Source organism: Cygnus atratus, chromosome 3 (genome assembly GCF_013377495.2).
Source record: "Cygnus atratus isolate AKBS03 ecotype Queensland, Australia chromosome 3, CAtr_DNAZoo_HiC_assembly, whole genome shotgun sequence".
NCBI lineage: Eukaryota > Metazoa > Chordata > Aves > Anseriformes > Anatidae > Cygnus > Cygnus atratus.
This window is the reverse complement of record NC_066364.1, coordinates 28,274,185-28,294,740: the sequence shown is the minus strand read 5'-3', so window position 1 is coordinate 28,294,740 and position 20,556 is coordinate 28,274,185. Positions and strand designations below refer to the sequence as shown.

Here is a 20,556-nt window from a genome sequence, read left to right as displayed (position 1 = left end):
AATAAAGACATTCGAAAGATGCTCTCTCTAAGTGCACTTACGGTTCTGTAACCACTAACAGCTATTTCAAAGGACCAAATTATATTTAATTCAGATAACCACTTACATGGTGTATAGTACGAATGTCAGATCCTCATGACTAACTATTGTGCTTTACAGATCTGTTTCTAACCTCCTGAAACCGCTGTTTTCTTTACACTTACACAAGCAATGAAAGAAAAAATGGTTTCCTATCTCTAGGAGGACTGAAGAATTTCTTCCCCTTTATGGCCAAGTTGATTCTCCTTACCACTATGGCTCCAGGTGAAGAAGGGCCATTTACAAATAAGTGTTAGAAAACTTAAGCATTAGTATTAGAAAGTTACCGTAATGTTATGTTAAGGCTGTTAGGTTATTAACAAGATTAACAGGAATTTTTCCTGTCTGCTTCCTTAAAATACATTCTGGTTGTGTCAGTTTAACTCAGAACAGGACCTTTACAGGAAAAAATGTGCTTTATGGTGTACTAGCATGAGTTTGAACATCTAACATACTATGATAAAAACCATTGATGCAAGAAACTGAGGAGAGCCAACTGAAGTTATTCTGTGGTTCACTGGATCTGCCCCCAGGTCATGGCTTTTGTAAAGTAAGTCCAATAATAAAAGGTTGTGCTGCAAGAGAAGTGTTAGATACATACCTTTTTTTTTTTTTTTATCATAGACGTTGTACATTCCAGCCCAGTGCTTTGCTTAATTCTTGTAACAGGTTCACAGATGGAGAGAAAATGTCTGTCTGCAAATACTACTTACAGATCTTGTCCAAAACTATGCTGGTTTACAGCTATGTTTGGTAGGAGAGAGAGTCAAGTGATATGAAATGAGTTTGACAAGTGCTGAACTGATGTCTTTGAATTCTTTCCATGTGAAAAGTCTGATTTAATTTTATCCATGCTCTAAAAGGTGTAGGATTTTTTTTCCTTTTCTTTTTAAATGAAAGTTGTTGTAAGTAGAGGAATATCTGAAGGCATTCATGTTCATTGTATCTCCAAATTTCACTTCAGATTGTCAGCAGCATAGTTCAAGCAGTGATAAAAACCATGTAAGAAACAGCAAAACAAGATTATATAGATATGTGAAGCCTAGACAAGTCAATATGACGTTTTCCTCCCTCTGCTCCTAAATTTTGCAGTTGGTGTCTGGATATGATAGTGAAGGGCTCCTTAACTATAAATTAGCTCCTCACATAAATGATCTCTGTTTTACACATCCTGTGGTATATTTGTTATTCCACTGATTTATTCGTACTTGAACTAACTAGGTTTCACTCACTTTCTAGATTGGTGGTATTGTATAAGTAAATGTATCAAAGAATGACAATGAAATTTTTTGTCTGATTTTTTAAATTATGCAAAAAAAAAATGACCTTTTCAATTCCTGACAGGCAAAGGAACTTAGGCGTGGTGAAGCTCCATATCAGAGCTCCAAATAGTCAAACACCAGCTTTAGGTGTGGAATTCACAGCACTAAATGAATCACTTGCAAAACTTTTATAAGTTACGAACAAGGGTTTTCATCCTAGATAGGTAGCACAAGAACACTAATATGACTTGGTCAGACCCAGTATGAAATAGTTGTGGGTGTTTCTTTGCCACCTTTACCAGGATGTTCTAGGCCTTTGTGACTCTAGAATTTACTAACTAAACCTTTCCCTTTTCTCCTGGGCTTCAACATAGTGGTTCGTTTTTTGTCACTCATTCAGGAAATGTAAAATCTTGATTGTATAATTCCTTTATTTTGGGGTTCTGTAGGTCACAGATCCTAAGGAAAAGCTTTATCATTTAGTATACAGTTTCTCCTGTGTTCCTGTGCCAGCCCACAACCAAGATTGTAAAACTTGTAGCATAGAATGAGGGAAACGCTAAGAAAACATTAAACCATGTTTAAGGTTAGTTAAGTCTCAGAATTCAAATTTGTATTTCATGGAACATATGCTGTTTTACACATTTGAAGATATGCACACACATAAAAACAGGTTCTTTGTATGAAGTAAAATTTAAAAAAAAAGCCACATTTTAAAAAAATCCTACAATCAAATATCATCCCTTTTGACCATCTTCAAGTAATGGCTGTTTCCTTTATCTCTTATTATTCCTTCATTGCTTATAGCATCATCACACATCACATTCTTTTCTGCTGTTTCTCTTCTTGTTTCTGCAGATCACCTTTGGATCAATCTTTCTTGGAAATGTTCCTGTTCATGAAAAGGTTCCTCGATGTGTTGGGCAAATACGTGGCTATAAAGGATGTATTAGGGATTTTCAAGTTAACAACAAAGAATTGTTCATCATAGATGAGGCTCTTGGAGGGAGGAATGTTGAGAACTGTAATGTTCCAATATGTGAATATCATCCATGTCACAATGGTGGGACCTGCACTAGGTAAGAGTTACCATTTTATCATTTTATCATCTACTTACACAGTGGCATCCTCAATGAGAAATTATTATAATTTTCTGTGTAATAAAGTAATCACCTATCTTCTGTCCCGATAATGCTCCATGCCTAACCAGAGAGGTTTTACACCTTATTTGCCTACATGAAAACAGATATAAAATGTAATCACATTGTCCATGCTACATGCATATTGGGTTGCTGCCAGAATTGCTTCATGGTCAACTAGTTCGCCTATAAGGCATGGTGACTAAATCAGACTCTTTTTACGGATAAGACAAAATCACATAAGGTCTCATTCTTCTGTCTAACTGTATATCCTGCTAGGCCTGTACCCTCACCCATCCTCACGATGTTCTGGGTACACATCACATGCATTCATCACCATGCTATGAAAACATTAACAAGTGAGTCATCACCTTCAGCACTTATGTAAAAGTATGCTCAAGAACCTTTGAAAGTTAAAGTGCATCATAATGAAAGAAGAAATGGGATCCAAAAGAGATGTGGGCTAAAAGCACAGAGGATGGTGTTTCAGTTGAATGATGGTTCAGTTGAAGCACAGTAAGTTTTTAAGCCATAGTAACTTGTTTAAGGCACTCAGAATTTGAGAACCGCATTTCTGTTTAAAATTGATGGAATTTTGTAAGTAGCTGCCATGCCTGTTTTAAAAGTATTCAGGTTCTGCAGTTCTGACTTCATAACATATACTTGCCAGAACAGTATTTGCTTTTTCAGAGACTGATCATTCCTCTAGATGTCACAAAACAGATTGTGTCTCAGGATATGGAAGTTTGGATAGGTTACTAGACAGGGATCTTCAGAGGTGCAGTTCCTACATCCCAAAGTGCTGATGCTTCATTTTGTCCACAGTGTGTGCAACACAGCTCCATCACTGTATACCATGTAATTAACTAAGGGGAGAACAAATTGCTTCTGCTTTTCTGAAAAGTGATGAAATGTATGCGTGTGACACATCTACAAGATTCACTCTTGATGAGTCATGTACCCATCTTCTACAATTTCTTTGTGCTGGATGTAAACAGGGTGACAAGGTGCTGGCAGGCATTTTACACGGACTCTGCCTGACAATGCCAGGGTCAGAAACCCATTTCTTCTCTTTACTGATCCCATTTTCCACAGCTTTTCATCAGATTGAGGAGGTATGGAAGAATAATGACTTTCATACCTCCCGATCAGCCTTGTCAGGTCTGGCTCCAGAATGTCTCTAATCTGGACGTGAATACTCCTCAAAGTTTTTTCCTTGAAATCTATTGTCTTAAGACCTGAATTGATTGCTTCAATGAATGAAGCATCTCCCAAAAGGAATGGTGAAATATTTTGTGAGAATAGACTCTTCCTGTAATTCTTTCAAGGCAATTCCTGCTAATAGTATTTAGGAATCTATGTATTAAGTACGTAGTCTAACAAAGTCTATATAGTAAATAGATCAACTTTAAAGCTGTAGTACTCATCACATTCTTCCTAGTTACAAACATTCTTTGATACTTCTTGAAGCTGAAAGATGCTACTCTCTCCCTTAACTCCACAATAGTTTATTAGTTGCTTTGTCCTAGAAACTAGTTGATAAACCACTATTCAGATTGAGAGGAATCCTGTAGTGGTTCACACCATGTTATGTGTGGAGCAGGAGTACTGAAAAAACAGAGATGGATATTCTGTATATAGTTTCTAGGGAAAAAAAATGTCAGTCCCAGTGTTCAAATGGTGCATGTGGACTACAGAACATTGTTATCTTCAGGTAATGATTTTAAATTGATGACTGCAAACAACAAGCTGTAAATAATCTATTGTTTTTACTTGGCAAGGTTTTAGTAGCATGAGGCTGCAGGGATGGCCTCTGTGAGCAGAGCCCAGCAGCTGCCCCATGTCAGATCAGAGCCAGCTCCAGATGGCTCCAAAAGGGACCTGCTGCTGGCCAGAGCCAAGCCAGGGAGTGACGCTGGGTGGGCCTCTGAGAGAGCAGATTGAAGAAATGGGAAAAAAACATCCTGTGGAGAGCCCCCGCAGGAGCAGGCCCCGGGCCGGAGCTGCAGCCCGTGGAGAGAAGCCCACGCAGGAGCAGGGATCTGGGGGGAGCTGCCGCCCATGGGGGACCCGTGCTGGAGCAGTTTGCTCCTGAGGGATGGACCCTGTGGTACAGAGCCATGTGGGAGCAGTTCTTGAAGAGCTGCTGCCTGTGGGAAGCCCACGCAGGATCATTTTGGGCAGGACAGCATCCCATGGGAGGGACCCCACGTGGAGCAGGAGCAGAGTGACTGTGAAGGAGCGGTGGAGGTGAGGCATTAGGGACTGCCCGCAGCCCCCATTCCCCTGCACCGCCTGGGGGGAGGAGGTAGAAGAGGGTGGATGGGGGAGAAGGTGTTTTTTGTTTTGTTTTGTTTTGTTTTGTTTTTCTCACTGCTCTAGCTTGTTAGTAATAGGAAATAAATTACATTTATCTCCTATATGCTGTTTGTTTATCCCTTGGCAGTAATTGTTGAGAGATCTCCCTGTCCCTTTCTCAGCCCATGAGCCTTTTTTTCCATCATATTATCTCCCCCTGTTGGGTTGAGGAAGGGAAGTGAGAGAGCGGTGTGGTGGTGATGAGCTGCCCATCCGTGTTAAACCACCATGTCAATAATAGTAAAAATATTCCCATCTCCACCATTAATTTTATCCATTTGCCTACTTATTACTGGAAACAACTTAGTTGCATTTATTTTAATTTTTTTTTTTCAGATGAAACAAGCAGTAATTTGACAACTCTTATGAAACTATTATTGACTTGTTTAAGATGTTGCCAGTTGTTTCACTTACACTGTTAAGTGGCAAGAAAAAAAGATTTTTTTATTACATGTTATTCTTCAAGTGCTTGGCAACTAATTAGAGCTTTTGCTTTTGAAAGGCCATGAAGTATTATATAATGAATAACTCAGCCATGTTTTATAATGAGCACTGGAACTTGTCAACACATACTGCTGTGCATAGACAGGTGTGTTTCATAAGAAACATTTTTTACAGTCATTCTTAAATGAAAGTTACTTGCCTGACAAGGGTCAGACACTGCCCCAGGATGTCCAGGAAGGGCCATGGTGATGGTGATGGGCCATACAATCACCATTTTGCCACAGTATGAAATTAATGAATGCATCATATTGTGGAAGTCAGAATCTCTTGTTATTTTTATTCTTTTGAAGTTATGCTTATATAGTTATATCTATGCTCTAAGAGCCCCTCTGCTTTCATAAAAAAAAGAAGTGTTATCGCAATTCCATTTATATTTTGACTAAAAATCTGTGTGTAGCACAAAAGCCATTCTGTTTTAAACATATGCTCTATCGACTGAGAGTTTTAGTATGAATCTAAATTTATAATTCTTTACATAACTGTTATTTTGTTAGTTTTTAAAAACTATTCTCTTTCATTTGTAAATGCCATGTGGCTTTTAGAGGCACTTTTGCATGTTCACTAGCTCTTTCACTGCACTTTAAATCCATGCTAAATGTAGAATTCCAGAGAGTGGTTTATTTCAGAGGAAAAAATAACAAATATTCAGTAAATTTAGGACTTGAGTGGCATATAGTTCTATGACTAATTTTGTGAAATCAGAATTCATTTTAAGTTCTGGTTTGGAAAGGGCATGGTAAGATTAACCTTGGAAGCTCTTAATATTCTGTGTGGCCCCCTTCTTTGTGTGAGCCAGATGTTGCAAACCAAGCTTAGTGTTAATTAAGAAGACACATCTGTGTGTAGGAAATAAATTCATAAAATTACTTCACCAATGGTTTGACAATTGTCAGCTGCAATGCTAGTAGCAGTTGATTAATACATTTGTTTTAAATTGTGTAAAGACTCGGGAAAATGTAAACGTAGACAAGCTTGTTTTTTGTAGTGCAGAGTACAATCTCAAAGTTAATTGCTCCCACGAACAATCATATTTCCAGTGTCTCAAACTATTCTCACCGTGATTTTTCGTACTGTTGTTGTTCCCCGTGTATTGGTGCAGCAGATGGGTCCATTAATGTTAATCAATTAGCTAAGACTGAAAAATCAAACTCAATTAGCAATAAATTTCAATAGAGAGACACTTAGCTTCAGATTTCAACCACGATGAATGCCATATGGACCAACTATGCCAGGAAAGCAAATTTTCAGTTTTGGTCCCTGAAAGTGCAAGAAATGCCTCCCCAGAAATGTAGATTTCATTTGTAGGGTACCTTTACAACTATAGATAGGAATGGCCATATTTTAAATCATATTTCAGAAACTGTCTGTTTTCCACATGTTGAAAGACCATACCATTCTTCTTAAGTTTTAAAGAACTAATTCACCCAATGAGAAAATCAGTCTGAAGTTTTTCCCAATCTTCATCTGAAAAGGCTTTTAATGCCTTTTTAAAAGTTATAAAATGAATTTTATATTAGCTTTCTTTTAAGTAAAAGGAAATTTTATAGTGGAACTTGATGTGTATTAGAATTCCATATATTTCAGCTATTGAGGAGAGCAGGTGAAGTGACTTAACAAATTTCATGATTCCTTTCTTCTCTATCTATTCTCAGTTGTTACGATTCTTACTTTTTTTTTTAGAAAAAGAGCTCAAACTGAAGACCATGGAGACTCTAAAATGTTGTGCTGACTTTGTTTACATCTCATTTTCCATTTCAAAGGGGTTATTCAAATATTGAATCTCTCCCATGACATATGTTAGAAATAATTCTTATGCTTCATTGTGCCCATAAGCCAGAAATGCATGTCAAGTCAGGTTTTAGCTGAAGGAATTCATCTAAAGGTAAGCTTTTATCCCCTTATAAATGTTTTTCTCAGACTTTTAGCACAGGTCTACATTATCAATCTCACAAAATCTGATTTTTAGTGGTTTTTTGAACTAAAGATTGTTATATGAGAATAAGCTATTTCCTATTCTCAAAGCAGGGACCATTGAAACACCTCCCAGGTAACACTAATAGTATTGTAAGTCAATTTTTAAGAACTGCTAATGGGTCTCCCATCACTGCTTTAGATGTAAGGTGAGAAAGGAACCAGGTATTCTGAAGTAGCAGAACTGATCATATTACAAGGATCTTTTTATAGATCTCTTTTATAGACTAGAAGACTCAGGCAAGAATGTTTTCCAGAACTCCCATTTTGTTGTTGATGCTGTTGTTTGGTATATGAATATGAATCCTAGTTACATAGCATTAGGATCCATATTAAGTCCAGAAATAATGTTTTTAAGTTCTGCTGTGTTCAACTCCTGCACAAAGATAAACCAAAGAGTTTAATTTTTATATAAGTAGATTTGAAAAGGGAGAAAAGGGAGTAGATTTCCAGATGGGAGTCGTGAATTCTTTTTCTGGACTCAGATATGTTGTTCATACCTTAAACTTTTTCAGAATTTGCACTATATGTGCCTAAGTAATACTGATTTGTGTAAAGAAGATATCCTGCTTCCTGCTTCCTTCCAAAGGGCTGGGTTTGGGTTAGCTCTGTCAATACTAAAGATGCTCACACACAAGTTTGACAACTCCAGCAACTGATGGTATTACTATTTCAATTCATGCTTCTACATGCCATTATTTAGGAAGACTCATTTGGGAGACTGAACTTGTTGGATCCTGTACATTTTACTAAATTATGTAGCTAGTGTAGCTGGAGTTTGCTAGATATGAAAGAGATTCACATTTGGAAATTCATTGTTTTTTCTAATGCTTATGTCAAATTGGGCTTTGGTGAAGAAAAATATTATTTGTTTACTTCCAAATTGTTTTATTTTTCTGATAGATTTTTCATTGTATCAGGTTCCACCTGATCTTAGGAAAAATAATGCCACTCTTACTCAGAAAATCTGTCACATCATTTTAGAGGAGAATGAGAAATACCATTGGTTTTCTCAAAATGACCAAAATCCTATTGGACATAGGTTTATTACATCATACTTTCATGGGGATGTCAAAGAGGCAAGCAAAAGAGAAAATTTCATCTGCAGTTTTACTAACACTATATATTAATAGATACTGTTGTATACAGTAGAACCTGACTGCTGTTCTTCCTACTCCAACATAATTTCTATTTAAATTCATTTAAAATATGCAACTCTTTTACCAGTGATTAAAATGTGGTACACTTTTCAGAATTTTTTAGCTTCAGAACCTCATTTTCTGACAGAACTATTGTTGAAATAACAAATTCTGTTGGTTGAATAATAGCATTAAAATCCAAATCCAAGCGGACAAGTTGGAAAAAGAGATGATCAAAGAGTAAATCTTCCTCTGTTTTTAATGTAGGCAGTACAGTGGTAGTTCTATTAAACATGTCTGGAAAAAATCAATTTTTTCTGTTCTCAGATCTGCAGATTTAGTATTCTATTAGTGTGAAAAGCATCATGCTGAAAACAGAGCATGCAGGAAAAGCAAGGATCCAAGTATAAATAGACTTTAAATTCCTCACTGTTCAGACAATGTGCAAGCTGTGCACAAAATTTGTTAAACGTGATGTTTATATATCATCTCAGTTCAATTGTATTTAAATCAGAGAAGCTGCCATAGCTCAAATTTTAGCGTAGGTATTGAAATACCAGTTAGTATCATTTTAATAGCAATCATTCTGGAATGATTTGACTCAATTCCCAGAAATACATGCAACATCATTTTCAAGGATTACCGCACAACCAAATTGGCATTTGTGATAGCACTGCTTCCAGAAGGGGAATCTTATTTGGAGTAGCTTTAAAACAAGATATCAGGAAAATGAATCAAATGCTATCCTTCTCCAAAGCGACTCAGATGTTTAAATGGATGTATAACTACTCAAAACACTGTTCAGACATGTTTGTCCAACTAGAGAAGTAGTGTGTGCATTTTTGTAAGAAGTTCACTGCTCTATAAATCCTGACAAATAGTATAGCCAGCACTGTTTGTTATATGTTTTACCACATGTAGTAGATGTATGAAAAATGATTAATGTGCCACATTCTTTGTACTAATGGTCACCCAAAATTCCACAGAGATAATGCTTTCAGTGAAAATGTGTATATTTTCCATAAGGAACCATTATAGGCTCCAGCTGTTTACTGTAAGATATCACAATAAAATTACAAGACTGGTACTGAGGAAGATGAATAATGCAGTATCTGTAATATATGTTAGAACGTTTATTCCTTTGCTCCTAACTTAACGCACACACCTACCAACTAATGATAGATTTCTAGACTTCAAGCAATGAAAATCACATAAGGGAGGAAGAAAAATATGACATTTCAGTCCTTACTAGCATGGTTGAATGGAGATTGAACAAGGTTCTGAATAACTGTTTGTGGAGCTTATCATGGAGAGTGAAGTTTATCTGAGGTGACCTCAGAGAACAGATTTTGATTATGGTTTTGAGAATCCTTCTTCACCTTTGGCATCTTGTTGAACAGAGAACTGAAAAATCACATGGTTAATATTCAGCCTGAATGTGGAGTGTCTGGATATGAGCTATAGCAGTGTTAGGAAATTTGGTTTTGTAACTTTATTTCTTTCTCAGTGACAGCATTTCAGTTCACTTTTTTTAAGTTCTGTTTAGAAAGATAGGAAGCTGGATTTTATTTTATTTTTATCACTGTTAAGCATTGTTTTTTTTTGATTTAATTAAAAAAAAAAAAAACCTTTATGATCATATGTACAGCTAAATACAAAGAGTGACATACACATAGTCACAGTTCTCTATGTGCATGTCCATATGTTGTGTGTGCATGAATACAATACATTTAGATTAGGCTTCTTTTAGCTAGCCAAACCTAGCCAAAATATAGCTTTTAGGGAGGAGAAAAGACAGAAATAGAGGGGACATTCTGCCTGCACTGATTATCCACAGCTGTCCAGTTGAATATTCAAAGGCAAAGGTAAGCTCACTAGTCCCTCACTTTTTTCTCACTGACCATTTCTGTGGGTCAATACATGGGGTGCTTGTAAAGATAGTCTTACTCACAACTGAGTCCAGTTGTTTCTGATTAAATATCACTCTTAAAACTTGTGAAAGAGTGAAATGGCTTTAGTTTTTATTTTTGCTTTTTGCTAGGGAAGACCTATTGAGGTTGTATACTATTCTTAAGTGAAAGGGTGTGTGGAAGATCAATGTGTTATTTGTAAAGAATCCACAGACTTAAGAATTATCTGGTGTCCTGCTAGAGAGTTAGTGCAGCCCCATTCAAAAAAGATTGTCTTGTTCAAAAACATGTATGATAAAACCACTCTTAAAGATTGATTCTTTCTAACATAATACCTTAGCAGATGCAAGGATAAAGAGACCTTCAAACAAGAATCTGTTTCTCCTTCAGCCAGAACCTTCCTCAGATTATCTTGAGGTTTTATAGCAGAGGTCTGCACAAGGTCTAATATGAGTCCATTGGCATTTTCCATAATCCATGAAGCCTTCTAGCATTGCTCTAGACTAGTTGTGGAACAATAAAAATCATAGAATTATAGAATTTCACAACAGCACCTTAAAAGCTCATGAAATTATTTCCAGTATTAGCTATCTATTATTTATTTCATTTATTTATTAAACAGTATCAATGCTGTTCTGTTACCTGTCTAGAATACTGTATTAATAGATAAAAAGTCCTGCATAGCTTTAGAAGGGTTTCCTTTATGGACAAGCTCATCTGTGTAACAGTTGTATTTGTACTATTACCAGACTCACTAGTCATACCCTGCTAAACTACACTCTTCAGATGCTCATAAGAGTACAGCTGGTATGGCTTCTTTGCTACTTCAAGAACTGATAGCACTTAAGAGTTATGAGTTAGAGGATCAGAGATGTCAAGACATGGTTTGTACTACTCCACAAGGCCTCAGTGTTCAATAAGGGATACGGTGTTCTCTTGTATTCGGGTCACCTTCTCTGTATGCCCATCAATTTAGCCTTATTGTGTTCTTTAGAAAATTCGTCTGGGTTGGAGGTCAGTGTTTGCACTAGGTTTCTTCTCACATTGCCCTAGTAAGGCATTTTACAGTCAGATAAGAAAGTATTTCATTGCTCTGGAGGGAAGTTACACAGAAAACTGACCATATTGGTTCTTCTTATTGTCTTCTAATGTGCTTGTGTTATTTTCATTGGACCATATGAAATAGTCATATGAGTTTTTGGACATCCTACTCATTGCTGCACCTGAGCCACTTCTAAATATATTAACATATAAATTACTTTAACAAATACTTTATTTTGGTGTGTACATGAAGCAATATAGAGCTGCTGGTGGTTTTTCACACTCATATCGGAATAGGTTGTAATAGCAATGAAATCAAATTCTGAAAAAGTCCAACTGGAGGGAGAACCTCAGGTCTCCCAGGGTGAAATATCCCACACAGAGACAAGTTGCTCAGAATCAGGAATGTTGTTTTAAGCAATTAGTCAAATTGTAAGTTATAAGGGCTCGTCTATGCAGCACTGTTATTTAAATTGAATATCTCTGTCTACACTCCCCCCAGAATTTTCTCAAGATTGCGGAGGGGTATGCAAGCCTTCAGTTCAGAAGCTGTGGCCATGGCTTCTCTTTCCAGTTTCCTTTGAGGCTGCTAGTAGAGCATGAAGTTTCATATCTTAGTTACCATCTCGTCATCTCTGCTGTAATCATCAGGAATTATGGACGTGTAAGTTAAGTATCCATATAGGAACACACATATGAACACATGCGTGTGTATATGCACTCAAATAGTTTAATTAGGATCTGGTGGGTGTAGTTCTTCAGCATGTATTGATCATTTATTTGTAATTGTCATCTCTTCATTATACTATGGAGTTTTATAATACGTTGTTGGTGAGGGTGCAAAGGGCAATTGGATTTATTCTGTGTCTCCCACCAGTTGTAAGAGAACAACAGAGAAATAGGTAAGATCCCCACCAGACAATAATGCTAATTAGAACATAATCTTGAGTACAGTGAGAGTGATACTGTTAATGAAATATAAATGAGCAACATTTGTTCAAGATGCACAATAGCTGTTCTGTAAATAACCATTTTTTTCTATTTTTCTTGATGACAATCTTAGCCCTGCAACTATTCACGGCTTTAATTTAATTTATTTTCTTCATAATTATACAAAGCAGAGTCTGGAAAAGCCAAAGAAAAGTCCCTGTAAGTCACACAGAAATATGCTGGGAGGTGGTATGGCATCAGTAACAGAGATTTTATTCTAAAATAAATTCTTCTTAACAACAAGGGATTTTGAGTTATAAACTGTTAGCATTTTTAACACAAATCTTCAGCTAAAACACAAAGACTGCTACTATCTGTAGGCTGAGGAATTTCCAGTAATTATTCTTTTTTTTTTTTTTTGTAGTGGCATGTAATATGGTAGTTTATCATCATTATATTTCAGTTGTCATACTTGTCCAATTATTCATCCACTTCATTCTGTAAACCATTTGCAGAAACAGTGCAATATATTTCTAGGGTGGAAACCAAGCACAATAGTTCATTAACCCAGATTTAAGTTGGTTCCTGGATACCTTCCGGGATTAATTATGAACTTCACACCTTAAAAAAAAAAAAAAATCAGAGATTGATTTAAAACCTAAAATTGAAGCTAAACATGTTTTCAGCGTGGTTTCTTTTTATGTAATCAATCCAGACTTCTTTTCTTGGTTTTCATCAGTAGTCATGATATTGCTCTATGGAACAGAGTCGCTACCTGGATAAATATATGAATGTTGTGGAGAGAATAAACTATATAGGAAAATCTAGGGTAAATTGGACTGAAAACCATTTATAGCTAACAACCATTAACAAATAAATTGGGTATTTTAAAGGTGCCTAGTTTTCTTTTCCCCCGCTTTCCCCAAATCAAATTTCATGGAGAAGTTAAGATGAAAGATAGCCGAAGGGTCAGAATCTCCCGTGGTCTCAATGCCACCTACTGTCCTGGACAATACACAGAAGCAGAGCTGTGATCCATTCCCTTTTTGTGGTGCTTTCTCTCAGTTTCTGATTGTCTGTATCCTCACACCCTAGCCTTCCCCAGGGTGAAATTTGCTTAAGATTCACTTAAACCCTGCAAGCCAAGTTGGCACAGGGGCCAGATTTTGCACTGGCCCTCGGAAAATGGCTCCTTGATTTGTCCTTGTTGCAGGGACCATGGCACAACCATGCAACATATAAACACACATCTCTCTTAACATTTAGTCAAATGTAGCCACTCACATTTAAAAAGATGGTGCAGTCTTTGAGTATCCTTAATATTTTCCCTGCTTTGAGTAACGGCAAGGTAGACAGCATGCATTTGTTTCACTGTTGTCAGATACCAATTTAATTGTTAGGCTTTGAAATTCTTTGAGTGGACGAACATAAGATGTTTTTAACATTGAGATCTAATTTTACTACACATTCTTAAACTGAAGTGAAAAATACAAAGCAATCAGGATTTTATTTTACTTGCTTTACAAGTGTTCAGACTCAGCATCCAGATTTATAATGTGATAGTATTGCCAGCTCGAGATTCAAGGCTAAATTATAAAGTTGGTTTTCAGCTTCAGCAAATGCTTTCTGGGTCCTGCTGTGTTTCACTTAATAGCAAGGACAAGTGGATTCCATCAGTAGGAGAGCACGTTTTGCATATGAACTACTGCAAGGCATGAGACAATGCTGGGATGGAGCAGGATTCAACATCAGGACACTTTATTTATGGACAATTGCTTGCTTCTTTTCAAGCATGTCTTTAAAGCTGAGTCGATGATTTAGAAGCAAATGTGAGGTTATAATACTTTCATTTTAAAATGAGCTGATATTTGTCCTGTAACTTGATGGTAAAATGCTGTGATTTAATATGAACAAGATGGTATTTGTGGGCATGAAGAGATCTTGGTAGGTGCAGAATGTGTACAAAATGGTAATTGAAATGAATTTATCTTTTTTTCTGCCTAGAACTAATGCAGTTAGAACCTCATCTTTTGATCCACATTCTGTGGAAAATTATTTTGTATAGTAGAAAATAGTTGCACATTGTTATATAACTGTATATGCATAGGTACAATGCTATGCATTGGTATATGATGACTTCGTTTATCAGTATGGTTTTTTCCATATTTTGTGCATTGTGTTTTTTTTTTCATTATCAATTGGGCAGTTCCTGATTCTTGGATGTTTTAATTTGCAGCCATTTTCTGTAGGCTAACCTTGGTAATATGCAGTTTTAGTAACTTTGTCTATATATATATTTCTCAAGTCCTTGACACAGATTGCATATACATTCTGCCACCTTGCACTAGGAAGCTGTACAAGTAACTTTCCTTAGTCAGGAACACTGCAAGCTTAGCTGCAAACCCAATATACCCAGTGCATCCTGAGTTCATTCAACACAGATTACCCCAATTTACAGAAACATAATTAGAGACAAAATGAGGAAGATTATTTTTATACCAAATTTCAGCTTTTCTCTCTGCAGCTGTTTGATTATACACTGTCGAAGATTCCATGGATGTAAACCAGGCCCTTTCTGAAATAAAACCTGAGGTAAAGAAAAATACTCGATTTGTACAATTTATTTAAAAAATAGAGATCATGATTTAAGTAACTGGGTGAAACTCATTTTCTTTGCCTCAGAAACTCCTTTTCTTTGCCAGGAAAACCGTGGAATTTTTGGCTGTGAGAAATCCTAATTAGTTGCATTTTGTTTCTGCTATATCGAAGTGAAACACTGCTCTGTATGCCTGGGCTGATTTTAATCCTCCGCTAGACTCTGAAATGGAAGAGCTATAGGTTACTGCCACCTAGAGCTGGAATGTCACCCACTCACAGCTAGAGAAATGGACCTTGCACTAAAGCCCCTCTGGACAGAATGCAGTAGATCTTATAGGTGAGCTAAAGGAGGACTTTTCCAAGCTAGTAGTAATTGGGTTTTGCCAGCATTTTATGACATTTAAATAAAAATAGGGCTACAGAGAAAGTAAATCCCCCAGTAGCATATTCAAGCAATTTGCTTCTCATAAAAGCACCTTCCTACTGGCAGTAGCTTGGCAGAAATGTTTAAATTTCATAGAGAGGAGAAAAAAAACCTCTGCTTTTGACAATCCTTATGCCAGCCTGCATTTGAAACACCGTGAGATTTACAAATAAATAATTAAAAAAAGACTCTGTTGTGCTGGGGCCTATTTGGTCATTGTGTTTTTGTGTGTTGCACCTATTTTTAAAGGCTTTCAATGTTCTTTGTCTCCTGTAACCTCTGTCCCTTCTCCCCTCTGCATTTTTATCTCTGCACTTCAAAAAAAAAAAGCACATTTTAAATTAAGACCTCAGGAGAATAGGAATAATAATGCCCAGCAGTGGTGCGCCATTTTCTGTGTATGCCCCCACCTTTTTTTTGTTCTGTGCTTCATTGCAGTTATTTGCAATATCTTCTTCAGTAAGTAAAATTCAGGGCTGCTAACTTCTTCTAGTAATTGTACTGCTTACCCAGTAAATATTTGCATAAAAAATTCTGTGTGCATGGGAAGGAGGGGAGATTGCCATTGTTTATTTCCATCGGAGTGTATCCTGTTTTTTCACTATTGCTGTGGTATCTGAGGAGTTCTTTTCTATGCTCTTCCTGATTTCATTTCCCTTTCTATGCTACATTGAAAAAGAGTGCTCTATGTGGGCCAATCAAGCTACTTCACTCCCAAAAGGATTCCTTATGTAAGTAGTTCCAGTGAGATTTAGTGAATGATGTATTTTAGTAGAAATGCTATGTTCGTGAAGGTATCCTGTGCAGTGAAGTGTATAAGCACATAGGCAAAAGCCTGCATTGCACTGCTATCTTATTTTCACTTACAGCAAAGAAAATATTTTTATACTGTGTTTACATATAATTTATTTATAAAAAAGAATTAAGCTTGAGACTTTTATTTCATTTTTGAATGCAGAATGAACCTAAGAAAAAACACAGGAACACATTGTGCTGTTAAAAAGAGAGAATCAACATATTCAAGTCATCCGTCAGAGCTGCCTTTTGTTTGAGCTAAGTTATGCCTGTAACCAGCCTTTCTTCCAAACACCTACCTTTCCTCAAACAGGAATTATGAACTGACATCTGAGTCACAGAAGCAGAAGTGCAAATTCTTTCAGGCAGCATCTCCAATTATCTGTCTTGCCAGCAAATGTTATGGGTATATTCCTCTCTGCCCAATTGCTGTAATCATTAATAATTAGTAATAGTACAATCCAGTTTTTACATGTAAAGGAGCTTCATCCTCTGACACATGATTTTGAGCTGACACCGCCAGCGGAACAGATGAAAGAAAATGGAGTTTGGTTCTCATTTACGTCTGAGCTTACACCATTTCAGAGAGCTGAGATTCCCTTGCCTTATGTGAAGCTACTCTGATTTATACCAGTGAAGTGAAAATCTAATCAAGCCCACAGCTGGATACATTCAACAACTTTTTGTTCACCCAAGATAACTCTGGATTGTATTGATCTGCATTATAGAACTGAACAGAAAACAACAGGAGGGAAATCTGAGAAACAGTGTCTCATTTATACCCTAATAAAAGTTCTTAAGGTGCTTGTTTCATTGCCGTACTCAGCTGGATCATCTTTAGAAATCAATGAAGGACCTGCAGTCAGAAGCATGCATAAAAATGTCTTGAACTTATTAAGTGGTTTCTATAGACAGAAGGTAAAGACTGGGGGCGGGGACGCAGAACCATCAAAAACACTGCAGTTCTGGGGATTAAAAATTTGTCTAACTTTGCCTTTATTATTCTTTAAAGCAAAGCATAGACAGTATAAGGGGAGAGATAGGGTGGTATAGAGATGGAAAACAGAGCACCAAAGTGCTGTTTGAGTCATTTCAAACTGCTGGATGAATGACTCTGTAGGAGAGAAATTGCTGTGGTGTCACTGGCTTGCTGCTACCAGCGTGTGTCACTATGGATGTCAGTGTAAAGTAAAACTAGGGAAAAAAGAAATCCACTTGCTTCTCACTTCTGAGACAAAGAAAAGGGCAAAACCTGCTCTACCTCTAGTGAGAGCAGGCGTAGATAAGTGTATGCGTTGCTGAGAAGTCTAAGAATTCATCCTCTGAGATAAAAGAATAGTCTTGAGACAACTTTGCAACCCTTAGAACAGAATGACTTAAGTGATCCACACAGGCCTGATTAATAACAGCAGGGATAGACTGTAAGCTCTAAACTAATATAAAGTCAATTCTGTCACATTTGTCTTTCAATATTTTAGGCATTAATATGTATTTAATGTTGGTGAAATAAAATGGCTTGATGTGTCCCTCAGAGCCCAGTGTTAGCTGAATGTATAGTAGCTCATGATTAAGTGGTACAGCACTTTGGTACTCCAGCTTAAAATTGGCTTCTAAATAAGTGCAGCACAAACAGAGGGGGCAATTGCAAATAACCACTTTCAGATCTCCCTGTTTTGGAATGGACATGTAGAGAAGTATAAAACCAGCATGTTTTCTCAACACTGATCTAATAGGAAAGGATGATTAAATCAATATTGTGTCCCAGAACCACATCAATATGAACAAGAATCCAACATCACAAGGATATGTTGCAGCCAGGAGACTTACTTGATTCAATTATTTATAATGATAGTGTGCCAATAATCCTGACTATTGCATGACCTATTTACATTTTCTCCCCTGACCTCACTATCATCCTGCTTTCTAGAGGGAGTTAATTATTACAAAGCCGTCGGCTGTTAGAGAAATCTTCAGCAGAGAAAGACGATTTAATGATTTTGCATAGAATTCCTGAAGTGTTAAAGCACTCTTCCTAAAACAATTTTCCAATTAATGCATTGAACTGTAGGAAGTTATTTGCCCTCCCACTTTTCTTGCTCGAGTAAAGAAACGTATATTAGCGAATCAACTGGTTTGGTTTGCTTCCATTTTGGTCTAAGGAGGAGATAGTGAGGATCTTTCTTTTTTCTCTTTTGTGAACATATTACCCCTTCCTACAAGCAGTCACCATAGCTACTGGTAAATAGCATTATGTTTGCCTTATTCTTTCTGTTTTGAGAAACAGAAGAAAGAAAAGGGGGGTGATTTTTTCAGTAATCAGAAAAGAACAGAATTCTTAAGTAATAACCAATTAGTTCTGTCTGAAAAGTAGGGCTCTCCTTTATTCTGCAGAGAACATGACTGTGAACCTTTGCATCTGGTTTTAGCCAACTCGATACTTCAAAGATTTTTGTCCCATTAAATGCTTTCATCCATATTTGATACAGCTGGAAACAACTCTGCCACAGCGCAATATGGATAATTACTTGGATGTCCACATTTGCAATTTTTTCTGTCTACATCCATTTTCTCAATTTAGGCAAACTTTAGGTTGTCTCAGACAGTAATTCAGATTGTTTGCTTTCAAGCAGTGCCTGGCTCCAAGCGGTGTGTAAAATTAGCTGGTACTTTCATTTTGACCTCCAGAGTTCCCAAATATATAAGCACAACAGTCTGTGCATGTTCAGAATTATGTAGTACAGAAAATTCGATGCGCATTTTCATACACAGTCAGTTTTTTACCTATTCTAAAATTTTTACTAATATTTCTCACAGGGGAGAAGCTGCTTAATTCATGCGGTTTAGACCAAGATCAAAGTGGTTTATGGATTTACTAATGACACATAATTAACTGGCAATAAGTGCACTATACATTCAGGATCAATACCGGCAATGCGACGGAAAACCCACAGTACTACTCACTGCAGAATGTTAATAAAAGTCAATGAATTTCCAAGCGATTTTCTGTAACCGATCTGCACACAGCTTCATAGCGTGGGCACCCAGCCCTTGATGGGCAGCCTGAGCTGCAAACACTGGTGCACCCTTCTAGAAGTGAAGGTGCCCACCTGCGAGGTGTAGGTGCTCCAGCTCTGCGTGCACCCCTGCTGCTGCCTGCACCCTGCCACGGCAGTGCCAGCTGGGGCCACTGCTCCTTGTCCTGCTGCAGGGCTTCTCCCAGCTCCTCTTGCACATCTCCAGGCTCCTTGGTTTCAAAAGTCTCTTTATAATTCCCTGGTTATTGCTTAGTCTGGTAGGGGGCTGCCGTGGAGTTCCTCGTTAGCATTATCAACTTGGGACAAGCGCTCGCATCGATTTGGGTGTCCCGTCACACGCTCACATTCCTATGTTATCACCTGCTGGTTTTGAGGGTGTTTTGCTGAAGGCAGACCAGGTAGGCACCTCCCAATATTACTGTACTGTTCAATAATTTTGAATATAACTTCAAGTAAATTATCTGCTGAGGTCCAGGTATATTATGTTTGTTTTACATTATTGTAGCATCAGGGCTTTTTTGTTTTTCCTGAGAGAATTAGATTCTATCGTAACATCTCTGCACAATGCTACCCCCAACCCTTGTTTTTTTCCTGAAGCTGTATTTGCTTTGTACCATGTTCCTATTATTTCTGTTATATCAAATTTTATGGTCTGCTTATTCTGTTTGGTTTTTCCTCTGTAATGCTCAAATTCTTCATGTTTTAATATTGAAATATCTAGGGGCCATTATTTTTCTCAGTGCCAGTATTCACTCTCCTAGCTCAAATGCAATCATTTTACTAACTAAATTGCTCGATTATTGTTCTTGTTAATAATTATATTTTCTCCATGCTGTCTATCCTCTTTTTGCTGATATTGCTCAATGATTGGAGTATCTTTGCTTACCCACTTTTTCTCTTTATTTATATGCAAGTAGGATGTAAACACTGCATTTTTTGCTCCATTATTTATTGAGTTTGACAGATGCAGTCCAAGAATCCATTGTTCCAGATAGTCAGGTGGAATCATCAGACAAGATTCTTTCTGCAGTTATTTCTCAATAATTGCATGTCTGCAGACCTTTGTTGGAAACATGCAATTTTAGTGACTGCAGCATTCTTTTATCTTTCTTCTCCTGAAGCTGGAAGATTTTCAGTGTGGATCATCACACTTTCTTAGGTGTTTTACTTAGTTTCTAGAACTTGTATTTTAAACTTTAGCATTTTTTTAGTTATAAAAATAAATTTAAAAATTTAAGTTTAAAATCATATTCTTGATAATAAGCATTACTAGCCCCTGCATGATGTCAAATCTTGAATTTCAGGTAACAATTGTTATCTTAAACCTTTAGATGAACCACTAAGGTAAGATATACCATAAAAATAACAGCCC

General features: G+C 36.9%; 1 protein-coding gene across 1 annotated transcript in view; it reads left to right on the top strand.

Annotated features, from left to right (window-relative positions):
* Positions 1–20,556, top strand: part of EYS (eyes shut homolog) — a 728,533-nt gene that overhangs the window by 619,420 nt on the left and 88,557 nt on the right. Inside the window, exon 30 of the mRNA XM_035543068.2 lies at positions 2,199–2,419. Within this exon, the coding sequence (XP_035398961.2) occupies positions 2,199–2,419 (221 nt within the window). The remainder of the gene's footprint in view (positions 1–2,198; positions 2,420–20,556) is intronic.